The sequence below is a fragment of the Haplochromis burtoni genome, unplaced genomic scaffold (genome assembly GCF_018398535.1).
Source record: "Haplochromis burtoni strain Fernald_Lab_line unplaced genomic scaffold, NCSU_Asbu1 Contig_100, whole genome shotgun sequence".
In the NCBI taxonomy this organism is placed as follows: Eukaryota; Metazoa; Chordata; class Actinopteri; order Cichliformes; family Cichlidae; genus Haplochromis; species Haplochromis burtoni.
The window spans coordinates 1,026,434-1,050,216 of NW_024582461.1; the positions used below are offsets into that span (position 1 = coordinate 1,026,434).

The 23,783-nt window shown below is 40.9% G+C and overlaps 1 protein-coding gene across 1 annotated transcript in view; it reads left to right on the top strand.

Annotated features, from left to right (window-relative positions):
* Positions 1–455: 455 nt before the first annotated feature.
* sema3fa (sema domain, immunoglobulin domain (Ig), short basic domain, secreted, (semaphorin) 3Fa) overlaps positions 456–23,783 on the top strand; it is a 46,213-nt gene continuing 22,885 nt past the window's right edge. Inside the window, exons 1-2 of the mRNA XM_014335211.2 lie at positions 456–797; positions 2,186–2,339. Of these exons, the coding sequence (XP_014190697.1) occupies positions 594–797; positions 2,186–2,339 (358 nt within the window). The 5' untranslated portion in view covers positions 456–593. The remainder of the gene's footprint in view (positions 798–2,185; positions 2,340–23,783) is intronic.

A 23,783-nucleotide genomic window follows, 5' to 3' on the forward strand; every position in this document is an offset into this window, starting at 1 on the left:
AAACACTGAGTGAACATGAATAAAAAAATCTCACGGGGTCGTGAACTCAGCATTATTCATGCTCTACTATTAACACTTAAAATTCCAGAAGATTCTGAATATATGGAAAATGTGATATGTTTATTACAGGCAGTGGGAATGCAGATGTTCCCTGATGCAAGTCATTAAAGGTAAAAACTGATTCTTCTGTGAGGCTTACTTATAGTTAGTGGTTGTGACAGTTGTAGCAGAGGGTGCGCGACAACTCTTCTATGCAATGTTGAAAGTAACATGAAAACTCACTAACTTGCAGGCGTCATGCTTTCTTTTGAGTAAGTTTACCTTTGTAGCCACCTGGAGTGTATGAAGGTGCAGAGCAGAGACGTTTTCTCTTCAATTTTGAGCAGGGACGACGCACACGGATGCTAAAGGTAGGTTCCCTCCCCCATGGGTGTGTCCACAGCCGGGAGACCTCAGCTTATCCACCTGCAAAAGCCGCTTCCCAGCACTACACACTTGAGCGTCGCTGCGCACGGTTGAAGATCTTCCCTTCTACGCACCAGGAACAATTCTTTCTTGGTCACCTTCTTGACTGGAAAATACAGATTCTGTTAATGCGATTTAGAGATCACTTCAAGTTAAGGCGGCCGCTTCAAGTTGATTTAAACCCAAGCTTTATTTGGCTCTGGGATAATCGTGTGGGATCTGCGGCGGATACACTGATACTCCTGCCTGCGGACAGAGGAGCTCAAACAATCTGTGGATGGTTTTCAGTGCTGACCAGCTATATCATAATATCCTCTGGACGACACCATACGGTAGGTCATAATCTAAGTGCTTTTCAGCTACATGACAAGTTAAATTAAGTATTTATTTTCTGACAGATGCGCACTTAAATCAATAAGAAGCCACATTTAATAGAATCGAGTAAGAAGAATGTCTCCGTGTGTGCAAGATAGAATCTGTAATAAATAGAAGATGTATTTGAAATGTCTGTAAAATAATTTTTTCTTGAATATTAAAAATGTTTCGTGTTTAGCACAAGCTTGCGCATATTTATATTTTGGTGTGGCTCTCCGGCGCGTGTGGGAGGTCGTTTTTAATGAGCGATACTCTGAAATACTGTTTTGAAATATTGCAACAGCCAAGAGCAGCGTGTGTTTAATCGCCAGTGCGAGTTTCTTTTAAAGACCTTAAAAGTTCTGACTTCGTGTGATGTCGTACCTTCAGAGGAAACGTATGTGCAGTTTTCAGCGGATTCTTTTTGACCGCTTAAAATCCCCGTTAACGTTATAAATGACACGTGGTTCATGTTCGTGTCCTCATAACTCAAAAGCCAAGTCAGCCTTTATTTTGGTTAACGATCGGCTTTGGAGTTCTGCCTTCGGGGCTTAATGTGGAACTTGATCTTAAACCCTGACTGACAGTTTGACCTCGTGCTCGGATCCGCGTTTACAACATCTGTGGCATGCGCAGACAATTACGGCAAAACACCTTCTCTAAAATTGTTTTTTATTGTTTCTAAATCTGGCGCTTCAGATGGCATTTCTCGTGACTTTTTGCGCTGGCGTTACGCGCATTTGTGCCGCCTGATCCGCACGCGGATACCTCTTCAGATTCTTTTATGAGGACATTATCTTCAGCTCTCTTTGTGGCGGATAACAGCATGTTGATGCGCTTTGTGATTTAGTCTGTGAGCACTGCCGGTGCGCGCCAGGCGTGAGGGGGCAGCTCCGTGTACAACGGGTGAAACGAAGCTCTGGCTATAAACTAACAGTTACTGTTTTAAACTCTTAAACGTTTATTTATACGCACGTTTCATTGCACTGTTTCGAAAAGTAAAGATCTGCAGAGAGTGGCTAGGGGCGGGCAGCGGTATTTGCAGCTGGAAGGAGATTCCAGCCCATTCCCTGCTTAATAAAATGAAACGATCAAGTTGCGATTCCACCATATGATAGGCAACCAATTTAAAAAGGAAAAAAAATCTACATTGATTCATATCCAATTTTTTGCCATGTATCTCACTCATTGCTTGCTGTTCTGTGTGGTCTGACTTTAATGAAGGCAAAAGTAGCTGCATAATGCGCCATTGATTGCAAGGAAACAACCAAATTACTTTAGTAACTACGAGTTGGTTACTGTACGAGTTTTGTGAATTGAAAGGGCTTTGCTCATTGTTTGATGGTCATCCCTGTCTGTCCCTCAGCTCCTGGATTCTCCTTTGTCCCTGTTAACAAACAGAGGAACAATGTTGTGGGACAAACTGTGCTGGTTGCTGGCCCTACTAGCTTTATCATCTGGGGGGCTGCCCCCTCCCAGCGAGCCCCTGTCTGCTCCCAGAATTTTCCTGTCCTTCAAAGGTAAGACATTGAAAATAATGCAGTGTCTGTGACCTAGTTGGTGTAGTTCTGTGTTTCTCTTCAGACATGCAGATTTGATTGCCACTTCGGTCAGCACTCTTTGATTTCGTGGGTTAACTGCTGGCACCGACTGAATTCAGGTCTTGGCAAGCCTGCCGTTTGTCCCTTCAGTGGTTAACACTGAGTTTGATTGTGTGATTGTGTGAGAGAGGCTTGATGAGCGGGATGAGGAGATGCGCTGCTGATTGTCCTGACTATTCAGGGTAAGAGAATATGTCTTCATCCAATCGCCTGGATGCAGTTTGTTCCCTAAACAGGCCTTTTTTTGTGACCTCGGCTCTCTTCTGAAATCAAGTCAGATTTAACACTTGGCTGAGCACAAACTCAGGGTACACATCCAGCATGTTATGAATGTTAGCCAGTGCCATATGAGACCCTGTGTGTGTTGATCTGTCCCGTTAAAAGGCCTCAGTGGCAGTGTGTCGAGTGCTTTGTCATTCCATTGTTGGAATAGTCATTGCATCCATAACTGTTCTTGACATGTTATAGTACTTGTCCCTAAAAACACTTTAATAATTCTCAGATGAGGTCAGATCCTGGTCGTTTTATGAGATTACTGCACTTCAAATCTCATCTTTGTATTAGAAATTTGCCTAAATGAGATCATCTAGGAATGCTGAAGGTAAAAAGCAAGCGGGGGGGATTTCATTTTTCTGAAAATGAAATCACAGATATCTCAGACGGTAACTTATGTTACATGTCAAGTGTTTTTACAGCACTGGTGTTTGCTTCAATTTCAATTGTGTTACTTGATATTGCAATCTTTATGCTAAGCTGATTTTAAAAAGCTCCAGGGGCTTTTCCGATTCTCCGGTTTTTCTCCTCAGATATTTTGTTTATCTGTTTGTTTTTCTTCATCCCTCGAATCCCATCTACTTCTCTTTGTCTTTAATCAAGCTGGATTTCACACACTAATGGTCGCACATTTACTTGGTAGAAAAGAGTTCATTTATTTTCTACTTCTTTTAATGAGTTCCTTTTTGTTTTTAATTAGTTTTCGAGGTTACTTTATGCCTCACAGGGCAACTTCAGATAACTGAAGACTAGAAATGCACCTAAGCTTTGCATTCCCTAATTGTATTGGTTTTGCACAGTACCGCTGGGAATACTTGTGTAATGTGCTTTTATTAATTTTTTTTAACTCGTCACTGTATCACACTAGCGCTACCATGCAAATATGTTCACTTTAAATATTCTCCGTATGATAACATCCAGCTATTTTAACAAGCATCTCAATTTTGGAGTTAAAATAAAACACAGAGATACTATTATAGGCTGCCAAGTGTTCCCAGCTGTTGTTTTTGTACTACAATGCTGAATTTGCTCATTATGACCCAGCTTCACATATTTATCCATAAAGGTTAGACAGTATTGCTTTCTACTGATTATTTGCATTTTGTGAAGCTGGAAGAGAAGATTTTGCTGTGTTTGGCTAAAATCCAAGTTTGTTACAAAAAAACTCCACAATTTGTCTTTGCCTTTCAAATGTTTGCTCCCTATCAAAGCAAAAGACTGTGGGTCATACACATAGCTACACACAGTTGTGCATAATAAATATTACAATAAGATACACATACAACTTTAGTACTGCGTTTTATCCATTTACTTACTTTCCTTCAAACCCATTCTACATGCACTTCCACATATAGTTTATTAACGATGAGATTTGACTGTGTTTAACTGTGTTTTATATTGTTGATTCTCTTGGGACTGCAAAGACAAAAAGTCCTACACTGTTATTGCTCGACTCTGGGCTTTTTTACTCGACCTTCTAATTTTTAATTTTGTTTTTTTGTGTTGTTTTGTTTTCTTAACTGTATGGATTGGTTCATAATTTCAGTTTTGCTCTCTCTGTCACATAAAATAAACAAAGGTTTGCCTTGTAAACCACAACTATGAACCTAAGCCGATAAGTCTGACTAAAGCAGCTACTGAGTATGTTAGGGCAGGCTGAGTTATTAACTGTGATAAGGGCCAAGTGTGCAAACAGAGGCTAAGACCAAAGGAATGTCCATTCAAAGCAGAACATCAACCCAGACTTCAAAAGAGCTGACAAACACATGCAGACACACACATAGCATGCATCACTCTGTCAAGCAGCACATAAAGTCCCCCTGGATCCTTTACTCTCCTTGTAACTGTAAAAAATGTGAAGTTTTAATACTCCCATCTAAACTCCCATCTACAACAAAAGTCACATTTATGCAGTTATGTACATGCACTCTTTGTCATAAAGACTGAGCAAGAATGGGTTAGATCAGCTGCTGAGAACTCCTATATTTACTTTTAAACAAGGCCTATAATCACGTGCTATTTTAGTGTGCATGGCTCTGAGAGGTTGTGACCCTGCAAACAGAAGCCAGTCACACCCGAGGTTAACTGCCCTCAAACTGTGGGAGAATGGCACCATATTAACAAGTAATAGCTTGTTAGGCTAATCCTCAGGCACATTTGAAAGTATTTAACTTTGTTTTTCTTCAGCCTCTGAACACCTGGGTGCAAGGTTATTTCTGAGAAGAAAGCAGCAGAGAAACAAAGACGAAGCCAGGCCGTCCTGTAATTGGACTAACTCTCGGGGACAGTCCTAATGTGGCTTCAGTCTTTGTACTCTCCCTCCCAAACAGACTTTTTGTCCCATCTAATGAGTCGATGATTGTCACGTCTGAACAAAGACTTCACTATCTGCTCATCTCTCCCAGCAGTTTTCAGAGTGAAGATCAGAAATACTGGCATGTCCCTCATGTCTTTAATCTATGGATAATTGGAATTTTGTTGCTTGTTCTATTTCTGACTACACAAATGGAGTCCTTTCACTGACTCTTGTGACTATAGGTACATTTATATGGTACATGTCAAGAGAAATTTGTCCTACATACATTATCATGACATTCCTCTTTAAGACGATGGCATCTTTTTGACTCCTGTGTTTCAAGTAAGCATTTTAATAATAACCCTTGCTTCACCGTGAGATAACACATCATTTTCAACAGATTATCAAAGGGACACTAATGAAACCCTTTTCCCCTTGCACCTCTTCCAACCTGCTTGCTTCTTATGTAGTTTTGACACCGGAGACAGAGTTAAGAGCCTCAGCCAAACCTGCCTGCAATCAAGTCTTAGCAATCAATGAGCTGCTGAAAGCTTATCCACAGCTAACCTGCATGCTTGCACATGATCCTTGGCTGCTCAGGCTGGATATTAAGCCTGGGAATATGTTTTTGCCTGATTCATTTCAGTAGATGTTAAAAAAAAACACGTGCAACCTTCTTAAATTGTCTTATTCAGTCTCCTTCAATCAAAGGCAAAGAGGTTGCACCAAACCATCATGTTATACTAGCAAATCACCGGGGAGATGGCAAATGCATTCAGCCAGCGAGTTTATAATTCTAAATCTTCTTGCTGTTCAGTTACAAAACTAATGCCTTTAATTAGTTTTCTCATCAGACCACATTGCACATTACATTGGATGTTATTGTAATACATGCAGCATCAACGGAGATGTTAAACATAATTGATCCCACAGAGAAGCGTACAGTGTACATTACCACAATACAATCATTAATTTAGCATTGAATAAATAAAGATTATCCCTGATAGTGAGGGGTGCTTATGTTATTGCTTTTCCTAGTGATGAATTATTTTGTGTGTGGAGCTATGTGACTCACCTAAAGGTGGAGGGAGCTGAGAGTGTTGCTCTAAAGGGATAATTCAATTGATCTGAATGTGAAAGTTTTGCACAGAATCTTTAGTTCAGTGTGCTGCTCCAGGGTGACTCACCTGGTTTGTTGTTTCACTCTTTCAGATAGTTTTAAGTATTCACATCCTTTCCATTTCTTCATTATTTTTATTTGAAGCAAACTGGAGTTAGAAAAGTTTTACATTTTCCTTCTACATTTTATTTCGCCCAATATCACGAATGAGTAGAAATTTAGAATTAAATCATTTGTATTTTTAAAGATAAGTGAGAATATTAGGCAAAATTGAAATTGCGAAACATTTTTGTCAAACAACTGATGTTTGTTTTTAAGACAGCTTGTAGTAGAAGAAGAAGAAGTCGTTTTTGGCAAACAAATATACACTTTTTGTCCCAACTAAAGTTCACATTTGCGCTGCTCTAACCGTATACAGCGTTATCAAATTCAAACCCTGTGTGCGACTCTGCCTTCCGGCTGTGCATGTTTGCTTCTTTCCCAGCACAATGTCACTGGTACCTGAGGTTAACACATTTAGCACAACCCTTCACTTCCCCAGCCGACATGAAAGCAAATTCTGTGTGAAGATGGAGGTTGGAGGGTTCAGGGCTTTTTTAATATATATATATATATATATATAAATGTCCCAAATTCATATTACTATTTAATTAGCTGAACTATTTCAATATACTCCACTCACTGTATGCATCCATGCAAGACTGCACCTGTTGGCAGTTTGTAGACATAATCTGGTTTTTCCTAGTATCTCCATTACAGAATGCAATGGTATCAAAAACGTTTCTAGAATGTAATATGTGCTGACTGTGGCACGCAAGCCCTCAGCAATTATTACTACACTTTGCTACTTTCTCTCAAGAGACGATGTTTGTGGAGGAGGGGAGGGATGTGCATCCCAGCAACCTCTGCTCTGCAGGATACATTCTGTCAAACTATGATTATTCAGGAGAGAAAAACAGAAGGCGACAGCTCCGGTGCTAAATATAGTGTCCTTCCTGTCTGTTTCTTTCTCTTTTTATCTTCCTCTCCTCCTCTGCCTCGTCATCCTCCTCCTCTGCCTTTACTCTACACTCACACCCTCTCTCTACTTGCCTGTTGATGAGACTGGCAGTGTGAGCAGCGGGAGGAGATCACCCCATGTGCAACCCACAGCAGGAGCATGTCGTTTTAGCACGTGCAAAACGCAAAAAAATGGGCAGCTGTTTTGCTCAGACTTTACTTAAGAAGAAGCTACAACGGTGAGCTAGCAAGTGAATGTGTAAGTGGGGAGTGGGTGGACATCTGAAGGCTAAAGAAGGTTTCACGTACCAGCTCAACTAACATGCAGTAAGTGCTGAAGCTTGAAAGGAAATTATATGTGTGCATTATGTAGCCCTTTTATAGTAATTTTCACTCTGTAAATTACTGGCTCCCCACTCTTTAATGATGCCACAGAGACTAATACACACACACATCATTGCTCTCAATGAAAGGCACCACATTGAAAACATTTTCCCTCAATTTAAATACTTTTTCTGAGCTGGCATGCAGAACCCCCTGTCCCCCTGTGGTGATAAAAATGCTCAACATTCAAATGAAACTGTAATCACCCTGCTATTTATGATTCCTACTTTTAGGCATTTTAATCATAGTTTTAATTATTTGTAGAGGGGAGGAGCAGATATGATCATCTAGCTCCATCAGGATAAGCTTTTAGAGCAGATGCGACTAAAAATGAACATGCAGGGCACCCGGACTGTATCTTTATGTCATTTCAGAGTTGAAACTTTTTGAGTTACCGACATGAGTTTTGCTATAGGTGCAGACAATGCCCTCCCTAACTATAAATTCACATATTTTAACCTCAATTTGGGTCTAACAATTTCCATCCCTACGTCTGGGTTTTGTTTACTTTTTCCTCCCCTTCACCTTGCACTGACAGCTTTATGACGATGAAAATTTGTGCTTTGATAAATGTATGTTTTTGTGTGCATGTGCAAAGTTTTCTCTCTCTAAAACTGGTGACCCACAAAGTACACGTTAGACTATATTATAGTTAGAACTACATTGTAGGAGAGAGGCCTCGAGTTTAGGATTTTTCTTAACACTGTTGGCAATAAAATGAAAAAAATGAAATGAAAATTTTCATTGTGTTCTTTTAAAAAGAATCGCTTTGTTTGACCAATAAAAACAATGAAGTTTTATGACAGCCTTATGAAAGGTTTCTACATATAATATGAACATGCATATATTATATTAGATAGAACGGTTAGTGTCTGTGTGCCACAGCTGATTGGTGCAAAATTGATACCATGATGAATTCAAGTTGCCCAAATTTTAGTCTTTCCACTGGACAATATTGACCTTGACTCATTTAAATTGCAAAACTGGTATCATCATACTATGAATCATAATCATTAGCTTTTGCACAATATCACTTTTGTACACATTCAACCTTTAAGCTTCGTGTTTGGGATGCTCCACGGCTGATGTACTTAACTTGTTCGGCATGCAGGGGATGCATTAACAGCTGTTACAGTTTCGTGAGTTGTGTAAAGGGGGCAACACTCAGCAGGGACAGAAAGACAGTCACACTATGATGGATGCACCTCCATGTGAAGGATGTGTAGGGGAGTGATAGAAAGTCTGAACATGTGTACATCCTGGTGTTTGTGTTTCAGGTCCCTGCTGCACTCTCTTTCTTTCTTTCTTTTTTAATCGAAAAGTGGCAGACAAGATAAAAATAGATGTCAGACATATGCTTTTTTACTCCTTCATGTTAGAGAGACATATTGAAGAAAATTAGTTATTGTAGTCTTTGTAAGGGATAGTTCAATAATAAGCCGGTAATTCTTGAGGTGTGATTTTAATCCTTATTAAAGGCAGATTATTTAGCAGGCTGTGATGAACCTCACCACCCGCAGAACGGGCGGGACGGCGAGGGAGCGGAAGAGGAAGAGTGCTTAGAGATGGAGTTACAGAGGATGCTGCGGTTTTCTTAAGATTCAGAGTGACAGGGAGGAATGGGAGAGTCTTCTAAGATTCATTTTAAGTCCATGCGGTTATGTCTGCATTGTTTGTTTGTGTGTGCATGTGTGTGTGTGTGCATATGTGTGTGTGGGTGCTCACATGCTTGCAGAGCTTCCTCTGTAAAGAGCTGCTATCTATGACACTGCTTTGGTTTGGTTGCCATAGCAGCATCTACCTGTCACTCCTCACAAACTGAATCGGGTTCAAATGATTCTCTCTACAGAGATGAGGTGGGATGCAATCACAGCTTTGTGCTTATTTCCCCAGATGTTTGCTGTCTCGTCTACTCTCAGGCAACCCTGAGGTAAAGCAGCAGCATCCAGTCTTCAAGGCTCAGTTAAGACAAATGAGACAATACATTTGTTAAAACAATAGACTTTGATGAGGTTGTGGTGTGATCTTCTGAAAAAATAGAGAATTGGGCAACGAATAAATTAAGGATTTAGTTCTGTGCAGAGGCTCCACCGGGACTAGACTTGCTCTCCAGATGTGACTGAGGTGTGGGAGTCTTCACGGGTTCACAACTCAGACTGAAATTAAGGAGACAGGGGGTCAAGGGCACCTTTCTACTTGTTTATCCTAGACAGCTATCATTCATTTTTATTTGTCTGTCAGTGTTTGGATCTAGTTACCGCAGTGCCAGTGACCTCATTCCTATGGTGCCCATTTTGAAAATATTAGATGGTATACTTTTCAGGGTACATACATTACTGTCTTATATGGCTTATATGTATGTGTCTGTGTTACTAAATATAAACTACCTTGAATAGCAACGTAATGTTGCTTTATTTTTACTTTGGAAGGCTTTCAAACATTTAATATCCATCCATTCATTTTCTCTCGCTTATCCAATTCAGGGTTGTGGTGGGGGTGGAGCCTATTCCAGCTTTCACAAAGCAAGGGGCGGGGTACAGCTTGGATAGGTCAACAGTCTGCTGCAGGGCTAACTGAGAAAGACAAGCATTCACTTTCACATTCACACCTAATTCAGAATCACAAATTAACCTAGCATGCATGTGTTTGGGCTGTGGGAGGTTGATAGAGTGCCCAGAGGGAACCCAAACAGGCCCTGGGACAAAATGCAAACTCCACACAGAAAGACCTGAGTGACCATAGATCTGCTGAATAGCTTTTTCCAGTACAAATAATACATAAATTAAGCCTTTCAGATGTGAGTGAAATTTCCCCAAACTTATTATCATGTGAATTAGAAATTAGCAACTTTAATGTATCCCAAGCAAAAATACTAAACTTTTGCTAAAAGAAGCGTTCCAAGTGCAAGGATTTGTTGTTGTTTTAGCTTTTATCAATAGTATCGGTTATGGCTGAAACAGTAATATTTATAATCAGAACATATTTTCTCCAAAATCACTATCCAGTGTTTTGTTTGAGACATGTACATTTATCTGCATAGTACATTCTGCAGGCAACATTTATAATCGGCTTGATTGGTCAAGCAACACTTCCCACTGTACTGCTTGTCTAGTGTTCAAACCATTGCATCTTACAGAAAGGATTGATCTAGTTGGATTAGAACACATACAATCTTTGAGTCTTCATCCTTTTGGGGGGCTTTTCCTGTCAGCCTGGTCCTATCTGCAATAACAGGTCTGTTTGAGAGTGACTTTGCATTAGAAGCGATGATGTGTAGAAAAGTTATCAGTGGTATCATGTGTCTAAGAGGATTTTTTGCAGCTGCATCACTCTAGTATTATCTGAATCTGACTTGAACTGTGATAGGCTCAGTTCCCGTGATATGTTCAACTTTAATGAAATCCAGTTAAAAAAGAAAAACTTTAAAACTTCATTTAAAGTACATAACAGATATCAGTATGCATAGCACAGAACTGTAGTCGCATACACAAGATAGTGACAAATAAAAGTTGAAAAATCAAAACGTATAAAGCACATAATAACGACTGTAAATGCTATAAAAGCCTTTTGAACTTGCCTTGTTCCAACTCAGATATCTAGGAGGACATACAGAAAGACAGAGAATGCCAGATAAGGGTTGAGAGAGAAATGAGGATTGTCGGGAAGACAGGCTGAGAGGAGGAAAAGGTGAAGGGAGCAACAGAGCTGATTCAGAGAAGGCTCTAAGAGTGCTAATGGACTACAGGGCATCAGTGTCAGGTTTGCTATCTCAGCCCGAGCAGAGTGGATAAATGGAAGGATTTGAGAATGAAAAGGAGGAGAGGAGCGTGGGTGCGCAAAAGGCATACTCGGGTCGAATTTTGCGTCTGCTTCCCATTAGTTGTATATGAGTGTTGGATAAGATGGTTTACTTCAGCTTGTGCCTTCATGGACAGCCTCCACAGGTCAGTCCTGTGCCAATGGCCTGGCTGTAACCTTGTGCTGCGAAGCCTAATGTTGGAATCCATAAAAACTGCTGTGTGTTTATTCACATGCACATATTGTCATACAGATTGGCTTAGGAGTGCTCTAAGAAATTTGGACTAAAGCCCCAAGTGTGTCACACATGTCTTCACCAGCAACACAAAATGTTTTGAAAGCAAAGTACAAACTTGTACAAATATTTCACAACCATTACACATTGCCAAGTTGGTTTTATGGGAAATGCTTGCTTTCCTAAGTGATGGGCCAAAGCTGACTTTAGGCAGAAAGCCGAATAACATCAAATACCTGTAATCGTATGATTTTTTTTTTTCTTTTGCAGGTGTGGGAGATGTAGTCTGTTAAAGTCTCTGAGTATACACACTGGATAACTACCAAGTAGCTGTCTATGTGATTGTGGCAGAAATGAGGCCTATGGTTGAGTCTGACCATGAGTCTGTGGGAGGCTGCAGCAGTCTCACTATTGGATTAAAAAAGGAGGAGGAGAACATTCCTCCTCCTCCTGCCTCCTGTCAGAGTTGTATTTCATCATTTAGTTACTAACCTCTCCCTTCATATGCTCTACATACATTCTCTCTGCATGATGCATAACTGGTGAAAACCGAGCCTCTGTCAGATGCTAACATCATTACCGAACCCACCTTCAAAGTTTGAGATGTAAATGCTCAGTAAATAGCAAAGCTTTCCTTGTCAGATTGATTTCGCTTGAATCGGATTTGTATTTCCTACGTTCCATTAGCTGCTTTGGCTTCAGGCAAGGAATGACTGAGTTTCAAGGTCAGAGCTTTGAGTGAGATCACGCTTGTGTGGCCGAGAACCCCCCTGAACCCATTTAGTCCTGGAAGAGCAACAGAGAGGAACTGGGCACAATAGGAAGGGCAGAATGGGGTAGAACATGAGTTTTCCAAGCTGTGTTTTCTGGGTTTATACACTGATGTGCTTCCTGATAATGTGCCGATTGTGGATGGGAGGATATGGCCTCTCATCCGTAATCATTGTAGCGATTGCATTGACGCGATGCCAAGATTTTTCTCCATGCCTGGCCTATTTACGCCCCTTTTCCTCCAGCTTTGTTACTCAGCCCTGTTCTCAGGAACCTTCTCTAGGTGTCCTTAATGGTATGTTGGCAGTGTTGTCCATGGTGTATGCGCCATATGTGTGTGCCTGTGTTACTGCATACATATGTATGAATGAGAAATGGGAGTAAAGGCCTCCTATGTTGCTGTTGTTATTGTTGTTGTTGGTGTCGACGCCTCACTCATCCCCGTGAATGGACTGCTTGGTCTCAATAGAAGAGGGGCGTTCATGTGGGTTGGGTCCATCATTCATTTACTTCATTCATGTCCCCAGGGAGGCAGAGGGGGAGTGGCATACATTGGCATGGCATTAACGCTCAAAGCATCTCTGTCTGTCCTTTGCCTCCCTCTGCTCACTCTCCCTCTGCCTCTCATCATTCTCGTCTCTCACTTTTTCTCCTCTTGGCACAAATGGCAAAACAGTCATTACTCAAAGCTTGGCTATGATCCTGGGCTTTCATGTTCTGTAGGATTTCATGTTAGATGGATTGATGCTCCTCTGGATCTTGTGCTTCACCACACTACAATGATGGAAGACCACAGACAGCCTTTCAGGAACCTTAGAAGAGGCAGCACCTCTTGGCACAAACACAGAGGCACAAACTATTTTCCATGGCTGACAGATTTAGTTTTAATGCGGTCAGTTCAGCTGAGAATCAGACAGAGGAAACAAAAAGTATGATCTCCAATCCAAATGACGCTTCGTTCAAGTGTTATCGTATTTAGAAAGCATGAGATGCTTCGAATTCATTCGCCTGTGGCTCTGATTACACGAGTGCCATTAACAAACAGGATTGGTGCACAGTGTGAAATTTACCATTTCACTACCGTGGCGAGATTACACCGTCCTATTAAACCTTCTGTTCATGAGTATTCACAAATCATTGCAAGACATTATGAGCAAATTAGACCCTAAAAGCAACAGGATCCTTGTTTGCTTTTCAACATTTTTTGCATGGTTTGGTTTTTAACTGAATTATGTTTATTTTTGCAGTGAAAACGAAATGGTAAATAGATACTGGTGCTTATATAGTGCTTTTCTGCTCAATTTAAGCTCTCAAAATGATTTGTTACTATAAGCCTCATGCACACACATGTGCTTTTTTTCACTACCTTCAATTTTTTTAACCTAACATTCACAGACTTACTGAATCCAGAGTTGCCCATGATGAATCCACGTCTTGCCCACAGATACTTTGACATACAAGTTGAAGGATCTAACCACCGACCTTTTGATTAGTAGACGATCCCAAGTCACAACTGCCCCAAAACTACTGCTGTATGTGTAGTCAAGCTGATAGTCAAAATGTAGCACATGGGAGCAGCAGATCCCTGGGTTGAAAACTTGCTGTCTTGCTCTTTTCCTCAGCGCCTGTCCTTATGAAATAAAGGCTCAAATACCCCACAAAATTACAATGCTTCAGTTCCACAGAGAAGCCCAGCATTTTTACAAACACACAGAGTTGTCCAACAGGAAGTTAAGCCTAGTGGGTATTGTGGACAGCAAAATGAAATTTCTGTGTAGTAGACAAGATATAAATAATACAGTATGGAGTGCATGAGAAGTGTAATTTTTCCCTTAGGATGATAGCTTCCTCATGCTCCAGTGCTTCAAGGATTTTAAGTGTTAAGATTGCCTAATATAACCTGAGTGAGTTATTTTTTTTATCTGAAAGTGATAATGTCTGTAAAGGTTATCTCAACGCTAAAGGTAATTGGAAAGGTCATTGGGGAAAAAGCACTGAGAATATTTCCTCAGTTATGAAAACACATAAATTGTTAAGATAAGAAACTAGCTGCGGGGATTATGTATTGCCTCGCCTACCAAATATGAGATAAACTGCGCAGCATACACTTATTGTATCGCAGTAGTCTCTTGACAGCCTATTTTCAGATTCAGTTTAAATATCTTTGTTGCAAAATATTTTTCTATTGCAGGACCCAGTTGCATGACAATCAAAAGACTATCCCTCAGCTCTTCCAGCTCTATCATGTGTGAGTGCTGCGGATGATTCACTAGTTCTTCAGATGATCATAACCAGACTGCTGGAAAAGCTACAAGAGAAAATATGGCAAGCTGCAAACAAACAAATCTCAGGCACAAAAAAAAGAAAGAAACTTGTCTGCCGTTCAGATCTGATGAATGAAAAAATGATAACGAAGACAGGAGATGGGAGTGCGAGTGGGTGAGAGGGGCCACTCATAAAGGAAAAAAGTCTCTCTCCATTCCTGATGTAGAATAGTCTGTGTTTGGGTTCCTTATCAGTGCAGAGCGGATGGCTAAGCACTGATTTATGACAAGGTATGACAGTGCAAGATAAGAGCATTTTTAGCCTCTATGTGTCTGTGCAATCATTGGCCTCTTTCAGCACCCCATGCAAGGAGGGATGGAGGGTGACTGTGACCAGCATTTCCCACTGTCACGCAAGGCGCCTCCTTCCAACTGATAAGCGCCCTACCTTCCTCTCATTCTGTGTTGCTCTTCGTGTTTCTCTATCTGTCGTCATCGTTCTCCTATCAAAACGTGCTTCCAGCTAATACTTTCTTTTGTTAAACATGATGGATGTAAAAGTGCAGACAGCAGTATGTATGCTGCGACATATGAGCCTAAACCCAAATAGCTACGAACCACTGAATTTTAAAGCACAATGTAATGTGCTGGTGGAGGCTTAACTGTGTCATGACTGCTTAACTGCTGAAAAGGTCATTTCAACATTTCTTATCTACCTCCACTGCATACTAAATCTCACAGAGCAGAACTGCCAACAATAACATACCAGAAAATTCTTCACCATTTTCTGATCCGTTGCATCCAGAGTTTTGTTCCACATGGTGTATGTAATTGATAAAGCTTGCAATTTGAACACAGGCCAATCTCACTTGCCCATTTCATGCCTGGAGTGCAGTAATTGCTGCACGGCATTGACACGAAGGTCTTATGTGACAGGCCTTGATGTGGGCTGTGTAGGGCAGACAAGTTATCTTGTATCTGTTTTTTCTATGATTTTATCCATCTGTTCTCCATTCCTCACTTTGAACTCTGCCAATTTTGATACCTCTGCCTCTTATATCTGCGAAAAATCTCACCATTCAGTATCACAGTTTCACTTGGGAAACTTCGAATGAATTTGAACCTAACCATAGCTATTCACACATTGTTTGAGCTCTGTTCTTAAACAGACACCCCCTGAATGCTGACCCTCGTGGTCATGGGTGGGAAAAAAAGGCCACAAGGGTCACAAGGTAGGATGTCCCAGCTGTCTATCAAACATAAAAGCTGCCAAATTACCAAGCACTGGTGTTTAAAAATTTCAGAGTGTGTGCGCCAGTCCGCAAGAGAAGCAGAAAGGATCGTGAATTACACAGACAGTAATCTATAGGTCTGTCAGCCTGTCACTCAGCCTGACCTTGGATAGCTTTACTTTAATTGCAGGGTGGTATGAGAGAGTGGGGCCCACCTTCAGCAGACAATTCACTTTATCCATTAAAGATATAATGGCTGCCAACGTGTTTCGTCTTGAAAGACATTTTCTGCTTTTAAAGCGCATGTTTAACCTGCTGGAATGTAAATGATCATTTTTAGCCTGTAATTATTTTCTGCAAGGCCCCTTCATTTTTAAATAATCCAGGTCTTTCACTTCAGAGCTTAATATTTCTGTAGTCTCATGTGGAAGTTGATACTGCTTGTCAGAAAAAGGTAACACTAAAGCTCATGGCATTGAAATTCCCTGTTTGTCTGTGAGATTATAGTTCCACCTGTAGTCCCTGCTGCAACCGTGATGTATTTTTGCACTTTAAAGTTAGGATTAGCTCTCCTGCCAGTGTGTCATTTTGTTGTCTTTGCAGAGACCCTTTGTAAACCACAGATGCAAAACAAGCATGCATTAATAGATCTCAAAGATATCCCGAAACCGAGTTATTTCTAAAGCTTCTGTGGCTCTACGTTTCTTTCAGTTACCCCTCCCCCCTTTCTGCTCCTACTCTCCTCTCCCCAACTCCCACATTCTTACTATAGCCTATGTCCATCATACAGGCGCTAAGAAAATATGAATACCCCTGACTGATGGTCATCATCTCCCACTTTGTTTTCCCCACTCATCTCCTCCTATTTATGCCAGATAGACTGACAGACAGCAAGTAGACAGTTAACATGGATGCTCTTTCACTCACAGCACCCAGTCAGCTAATTCTCACCAGTTGGCCTTCCCTACTTTCTTTTCTTCCCGCAGCTCTCACCAAACTTTCCCGCTGATCTCATTCAATGTCAGAATCAAACCCCCGTGTGCACGCATGTGTTTGTGTTGATGTGAGCCTGCATTGAATCTCTCTAATGCTTGCAAATGTACTAAAATCCAAAAAGGGTTAGTGTTTAAAGGGTGACGAACAAAAGATGATTGATGAAAAGAGGCAGTGGGATGCTAGACTCAGTGATAACTGCTGTTGTCTGCAGACAGAATATAAGTTTGTCTGAAGTGTCAGTCCTTGCATAAAAGCCACAAAACATAAAAGAATCACAGAAGTGAAGGCTGCTGGACTTGGTAGACACACAACACAGAATCAGACGCACAGAGATATAGTTGCTGCCTCAATTTGGTCTTTTTCTCAGGGGGATTTAGTTATAGGAGATATTTGGTGTAAGCAGCTTAAATCAAAGAAATGAAACGCTTTAAAACAACATCAGGCATTAGTGGGGCTCAACTACTCTCGCCTCGGCCATAAGAAGAAGCATAATATTGTTTCTGGGCTGCTCCTGAGTAAAAGAAGCTCGGGTATTACCTATAAAAACTGTTCAGGGAATATATGTGTATGTTTGAGTATATGTTCAACTTTCAAGAGAATCTTTGCAGGTTAATTAACTTTTTTTAGCCAATTTTGTTGTTTCAGTACTTGTACTTGGAGGCAGAGTTTTGTTTTTGTTGTTTTTTTTCCCTCTGAATGTAATTATCTTTACAGTCATCTTGTGGGATCAATGCCATTGATCTGCTGGTTGACCAGTGCACAGTCTGGCCTCTAATGGAGTGGATTACTGGAGGAATGTTATATTTGATTCGTCTGGGAAAGATCATCTCTTGAGGGAGTGTTTTGAAAAATCTTGACCTTCATGGAAGTTTCAGTCAATAATTGCTCATAGTGGCAGCCCATAAATATTTATATTTATGGGAATATTTTTGTAATATATCTCAATGTAAACAAATGATCATTTATCAGTGTACTCCAATTCTAAACGAGACATGAATGTCAACAGCAGCTAATATCTGGTGAAATAACTATTAGAGAAAAATTCAGGAAGATCCCCAGATGTCACTGGTGCTCATCTTCTTGGGGATGTGTGGAAATTTCTAGAAAATTCAATGAATATTTCATCCAAAGTTGAGATATTTCATACTGATATTGACTGGCCAATAGAATACCCAATGCTATTCTGCTACTGTCAAATAAATGGTGTCAGTAGTCTGTCAAGAATGTGACAGTGCAACAGATGGTGCGTGGAACATTTACAATGATATTTCCTTTAATTGGACCCTTTAAGCTGACTTCAAAAGGACACTAAGGTCTTATGAGCTACCATGCCTGCTTCTGCCATTGCACCAAGGCGTAACTCCACAGTTTCTGAGAACAAAGCCTGTCAGACAGCTGAGGAGGTCCAAACTACAGCAGCCCATCGGACGACCACACCACACCGCTCAACAACCAGCCGCATGATTTTCGAGAATTATCTGGTTGTCTTTTGCCTGTCATGCAGCATTAGTGCACAAGGCTGAACTGGGGATGTGTGGTGACACGTACCTGGTCGGGGGTAACCCCACTATTGTGTAGCTGTGACGTGGGGTCAAGTGGATGTATGCAGCAGCAGGGTATGTGGCATAATGTCAACTGAGCTGACTCAGATGGGCTTCTGGCACTTCCACATCAGTGGGTTGTAGAATGATCATTTCAGAGATTTTGGTGGCCTTGAAGCTTGGCCTGTCTGATCATTGGGGTGTAATGACAGTGTTATGTTAATATTACAAAGTTTTACTGATCATCTTATTTTACACAATCAAATATCATAGTTGGTGAGTAGCAATAAAAATACATTTTATGTTCTTTTTTTGTTGTTTTTTAATAAAAATGTTGAAACTTGTTCAAAAGGCCTGATGTTATTAGACATGCCACTTGAGAACCCTCTTTATACATCTAATTTAAATGGGTGAAGAACAAGAGTGACAGCAGGAGCAAAATACATCTTCACTGAACACATTTCCCGCATTTCTCTACCTTTTCCATCTGCAGCATGCTGGGTGCCAAAGAAAAGAGAAAAAGATTCGGCAGAAAAAAGGCATTTGTTATCTCAGTGGGCTGGTATGCAGACAGAGGCTAGTGGATACTAGCAGGATCAGACAAGCCAAAGAATATGAGAGGTGTTTGAGGAAGCTTGTTGATAAATGAAAATGGCGTTAAGCAGGTATGATTTAATGTAAATAGGGGTGGTATAGCTGCTATAATATATTTACTAGAGCTGTATGCATATATCTTTAAAGAATTCCCACATTGTTCTGGGTGGTGGGCAAGGCTGATGGAAATGTTCAGTGTGAAGAAATTGTTGCTGGATGGCAACGTGATAAATGATCTTGAGATATTTGTTTACATGTCGCTCCTCTCTGGGAAATGATTTGGTTTCATTTTGTAAATTAAAGGAATAATTCAAAAGTAATTTTCTCAAAAATATGAATTTAAAAGTTCATTCGTTTTGATCCCAGCTGATATAAATTGTTGCATTGTTTATTGGCTTATCTGGACATGAATTAAGAGTTTTTCCAATTGGACAATACTACAATGCTTGATTAATGCACAAAACCCTTTTTATCAGATTTGTAATGATATTTGTGGTGTCACAAAAGACCGTCAGTTCAGAACCTCAAATAAGCAGTGGTTTCCTGTGACCTCCAAATCTGTCTGACCACCTTCCTCTGTGGACGGTGTGGTTTTTAAACAATGCAACACTGTTTTCTCCATTCCCCCTGAGAGACAAGAGTCCCGATTTCTACAGCCGCTAGATATTTTTGTCACTTACATTAAACCTTTAGGAGGATTTGCTGAAAAAACTTGTGCCTGTACCTTCCCACATATGGCTGCCTGTGGAGTGAACTGGATTTCCAGAAGAGAAGAAGAATAAAGTTTCCAGTTTCTGTCCAAGATATTAGAGTTGGACTACATCATACCACGTGACCAGTTCATCTGATGAGGCTGACCACCACCCAAGGGATTGTTCACCAATACACTGTTTGTTTAAGCCATAGTTTCTTAGATGCAAAATAAATAAATAAAGGAAATGCTAAAATGAGTCTCCATAAACAAAAACGTAAACACAAACTTTACCTGGGCAATGAAGGAATACACTGATCTGTTGACCTTATGTTGCCACAACAGGTGTGATGTGTCCAAACCCGCAGGACGGTCTTGCACTTTGACGCTGGTAGTGAATCTTTTGGTCCTTTGAGTTGTGAGTTAGGGCCTCCATGGATCATTCTTGTTCAGGTGCATCTCGTGGTCAATAAGATTGGGATCTAGGGAGCTTGGAGGCCTGTCTGCCATAAAGGAGTGTGTTTATTTTGCATCAGTGTTTACGTGGGTGGTACCTACCAAGAAGTAGACCCCACATGAATGCCAGGACCCAAAGGTTCCCATCAGAACATTGCATGCAAGATGATTAATGTTAATCACTTCTAAGCTCTTCACTTAGCCGTCAGTGTTTTTGTTGTTGTGGCTGATCTCTGTGTATTTGTGCTGTTTGTATATTGTTGATGAAGATCATACTTGCTCATTACTTTGTTGACTTTTAAGTCTCTCTTCCATCTCTTGTTTTTTAACTAACCTGGCAGCGGAGGTCCTAATCAGTGTTTGTGTGTAGCTGGGCAGACAATCAGGGTGTTTTCGTCCTCACTCCAACTCATGATTAGAATTGAAGAGCCTCTGTGTGCCTTTGTGAGCTTTGTTTTTGGCCCTCAAGCAGCTCTAGAGGAGTCTCAGCCTCTCTGCCTTGGCTGTACAGAGGAGCTTTCATGGAGTTTGACTCAGAGTTTCTATGGCTCTCTCCTGCCTGCTTTGATAAATGGAAGTTCTTAGGTTCGCTGTCAGCCTCCTCTACCCTGGGGACTCCTCCTTCCATTCTCACTCCTCTACCGTAACATTTGCTGTTGTGGGTGAAAAATCACCATAGGGAATAGAGTAGATTCTCAGTGCTTGACTGAGAGTGGAACACCCGGAGAAGGTAGAGGTGGCAGTTGTCCCCAGTAGACCCTGAGTCAACACTTGCTGCTAATGGTCTCTCTAAATTTACCTTCTAATTACCCTCCTCTTATTGCCCCCAGCTAACAGCATACTGGCAATAACCTTGCAACACAAGGAAGCCAAAAGACATGATGGAAATTACACTTTGTTCAGTTCTGGCTAAAGTCAGCAGGAAGGGAACTGCTCCACTGACAACTTGGCTTGAGAAAGATGCAAATTTTCCTAATCAAATCAAGAATCAGGAAAAAACTATAAATAGGAATCAGAAGATTCCTTTGAGAGATCTTTATACATCTGGCTCTGTGTTAGTGCAGCTGACAAAGAGGGAGAGTATTTATTCTAAGTGCCAGGCCAAAGGTCAGCCGGGGAGAGGAGGATTTTTCACTCATTCACACCCGCTCTGTCTCATTATTCAGCCCTCTCCATAATCCTTCTAAACTAGGTTGTCACCACTGACCACTGCCGCCATCCTGACCAGCCCGCTGCAAGCGATGGCACAGCTACAACAACAAACAGCTTTATCACAGCATAAACACCATCCCAGCCATACGTGTACACAAACATTCGTGCATACAGCAGCCAGCCACAAGAGCGCACAATGCTATGGCATAAAACCGAAACCAAAGTAAGGAACAACCAGTTATTTTCTTTAAAATCTAGAGCTTAGCGTTATAGAGGAAGAGAGTCAACAAAATTGTGCCCTCCCCCATTCAGACTTTTCAATATCCCACCTCTCACCGGTCCCATCCTCTTTAAGCACCCCACCCAAACATCATCATGACCACCCAGCTCTGCTGAATGTAAGGAGGCCACTGCGAGCTTTCACCACAGACCCCTCATGTCCTTTAACCTTTCACCCTCAACTCTGCTGAGGACAGCTGTCTGTGGCACTGTGTACAGAGAGAAAAGCCACCGTTCTGGACCGGGAACCGCCTCAAGCGTTTGTATTGGTTATTTAAATATGTTTCAATCAAAACTCTTACACTGTGTTTTAAAAAAGCCTGAAGTTATTTTTTGCTTTTTGACCCTTTAAAAAAGAAAATCAACAGTAATAACTGATTGATGTTTGCTGTTCTGTCTGAGGGTTCAAAAGCCATGAGGCAAGTCAATCCTCTTCAGTCTCTGGATGTAGTTGCTCTTGTTTCTGATCACGTCATATACTGTAGATACCATATAATGCAACTTTAACAAAGGTCAGGTTTGTGGACCAGATACAGAGAAACTGCATGACCTTTGCTGTCAGCTGAACCAGGGATCTTCTTCTCCCATGTGCTTTAATTAACCTTTTCTGTCATCTGTAACAGCAGAAATAGATTTGTTATAATCTCTCATTTCCACTCAGGAAGTGAACTTAAATCAATCTTTCCCTGCCTTCGATTTGTGCAGTGGGAGACAGGTGTCTCTGATTTGATGTGAGGATCAGAGAGCTCTACCTCTTTCTCTGTGAGCACACACACACACACACACACACACACACACACACACACACACACATACACACACTCGCGCACGCACACACACACTAATACCGTGTATCAGTAGCAGACAAGCATGAAGAGCATCTGAGTGACAGCATCCGGAAGCTCTAAGATAAGATGTAATCTGGTGCCAATTATTTCTCCTTGACAGGCGCAGGTAAGCAGCAATCAGCTCCAGTGACATGTGTTGTGAGTCAATAGACCTTACCCCAAAGGGTGGTGAGAGGCTGATTATGAGGTTCTGAACTGAGGCAAACACGAAAGACAAACACCAAGTCGGGTTGAGCTGATAAGCATTCCCACCGCTGTTCAGATGCTCTTTTATCCCCAATGACCTCTCCATTCTGTGCAAACACACAAAGATACACTGGCCCCAGACATTCAGTATTCACTTGAGAGATGCACTGAATGAAAGAAAGTCCTAGACTGCATGCGTCTTCAAGCAGATTAAAGTCTTCGAACCTAAATGGCAAGTGTGTCAGTGTTTTCCGAAGTAACTCTGCTAATCCACAGCTCATTTTTATTTATTTTAGAACTAGATATTTTCTTTAAAGGTAAGCTTGAAAGCTTCAAAAAACAATGACACTTCTTTTATCATATCTGTATGTCACACGGGCAGCAGATGAGTTTAGCTAGTGAAACGGCCTGAATTCCAGTATGTTTGTTATGTGGCTATAAGCGCACAAATAAACATGCTGTCGTTGTTTGTTTAATTTGTGCTCAAACAGCAACACAGAATTTTTTTTGTTTTACTCGAAGCTGTTTGCTGTAATTTGATGTTGAGTATGTACAGTGTATTCCTCCTTTTAAAACCACTTTTTGTTTATACGGCGATAAGGTAAAGTGAGTATATGTGGACATTTAGTGGTTCATCGTGTTGTCAGCTTGTCCTAAATGTGGTATCTCTTGGATGCCTTGTGGGAATTTCCTCAGATTTAGCATAAACATCCACTTGGACTCAAAGATGAAGAAATCAGAATTTGGTGGTCAAAGGTCGGTATGACTTCATAGTATGTGTTTGGCTTGTGCTAAATTTACACAAATCTAAAAAGATTAATAAAAGAAAGAAATGATGGCTTGTTGCATCCGATGTTCAAAGGTCGTGTCTTAACAAAATTCTAACTGGCTAGTTGGGATGTGCAACCACACCACACTAATTCTAGTGGAACATTTGACAGTCACAGACAAGCTAGTTTCCTTGCTTGCAGTCATTATGCTTAATTACTATCACCATACTTAACAAATGCTTACCAATGAAGTTGATCATCCTATTGGGACTCTAAACAGGTAAAAGTGAAAGAGTATTTTCAGTAATCTTGCACAACTTGGATTGTCGATATGGTTACAGAAAAGCAAGTTCAGCTGTTCATAGGGTATTAATTACAGTGCTAGTCAAGGGAGTTTTACAGACAGTCTTATATATAAAGTTACTTTTAGGGACACATCCTTGCATGCTTGGCTGCAGACAAGCTGCAACAAGGTAGA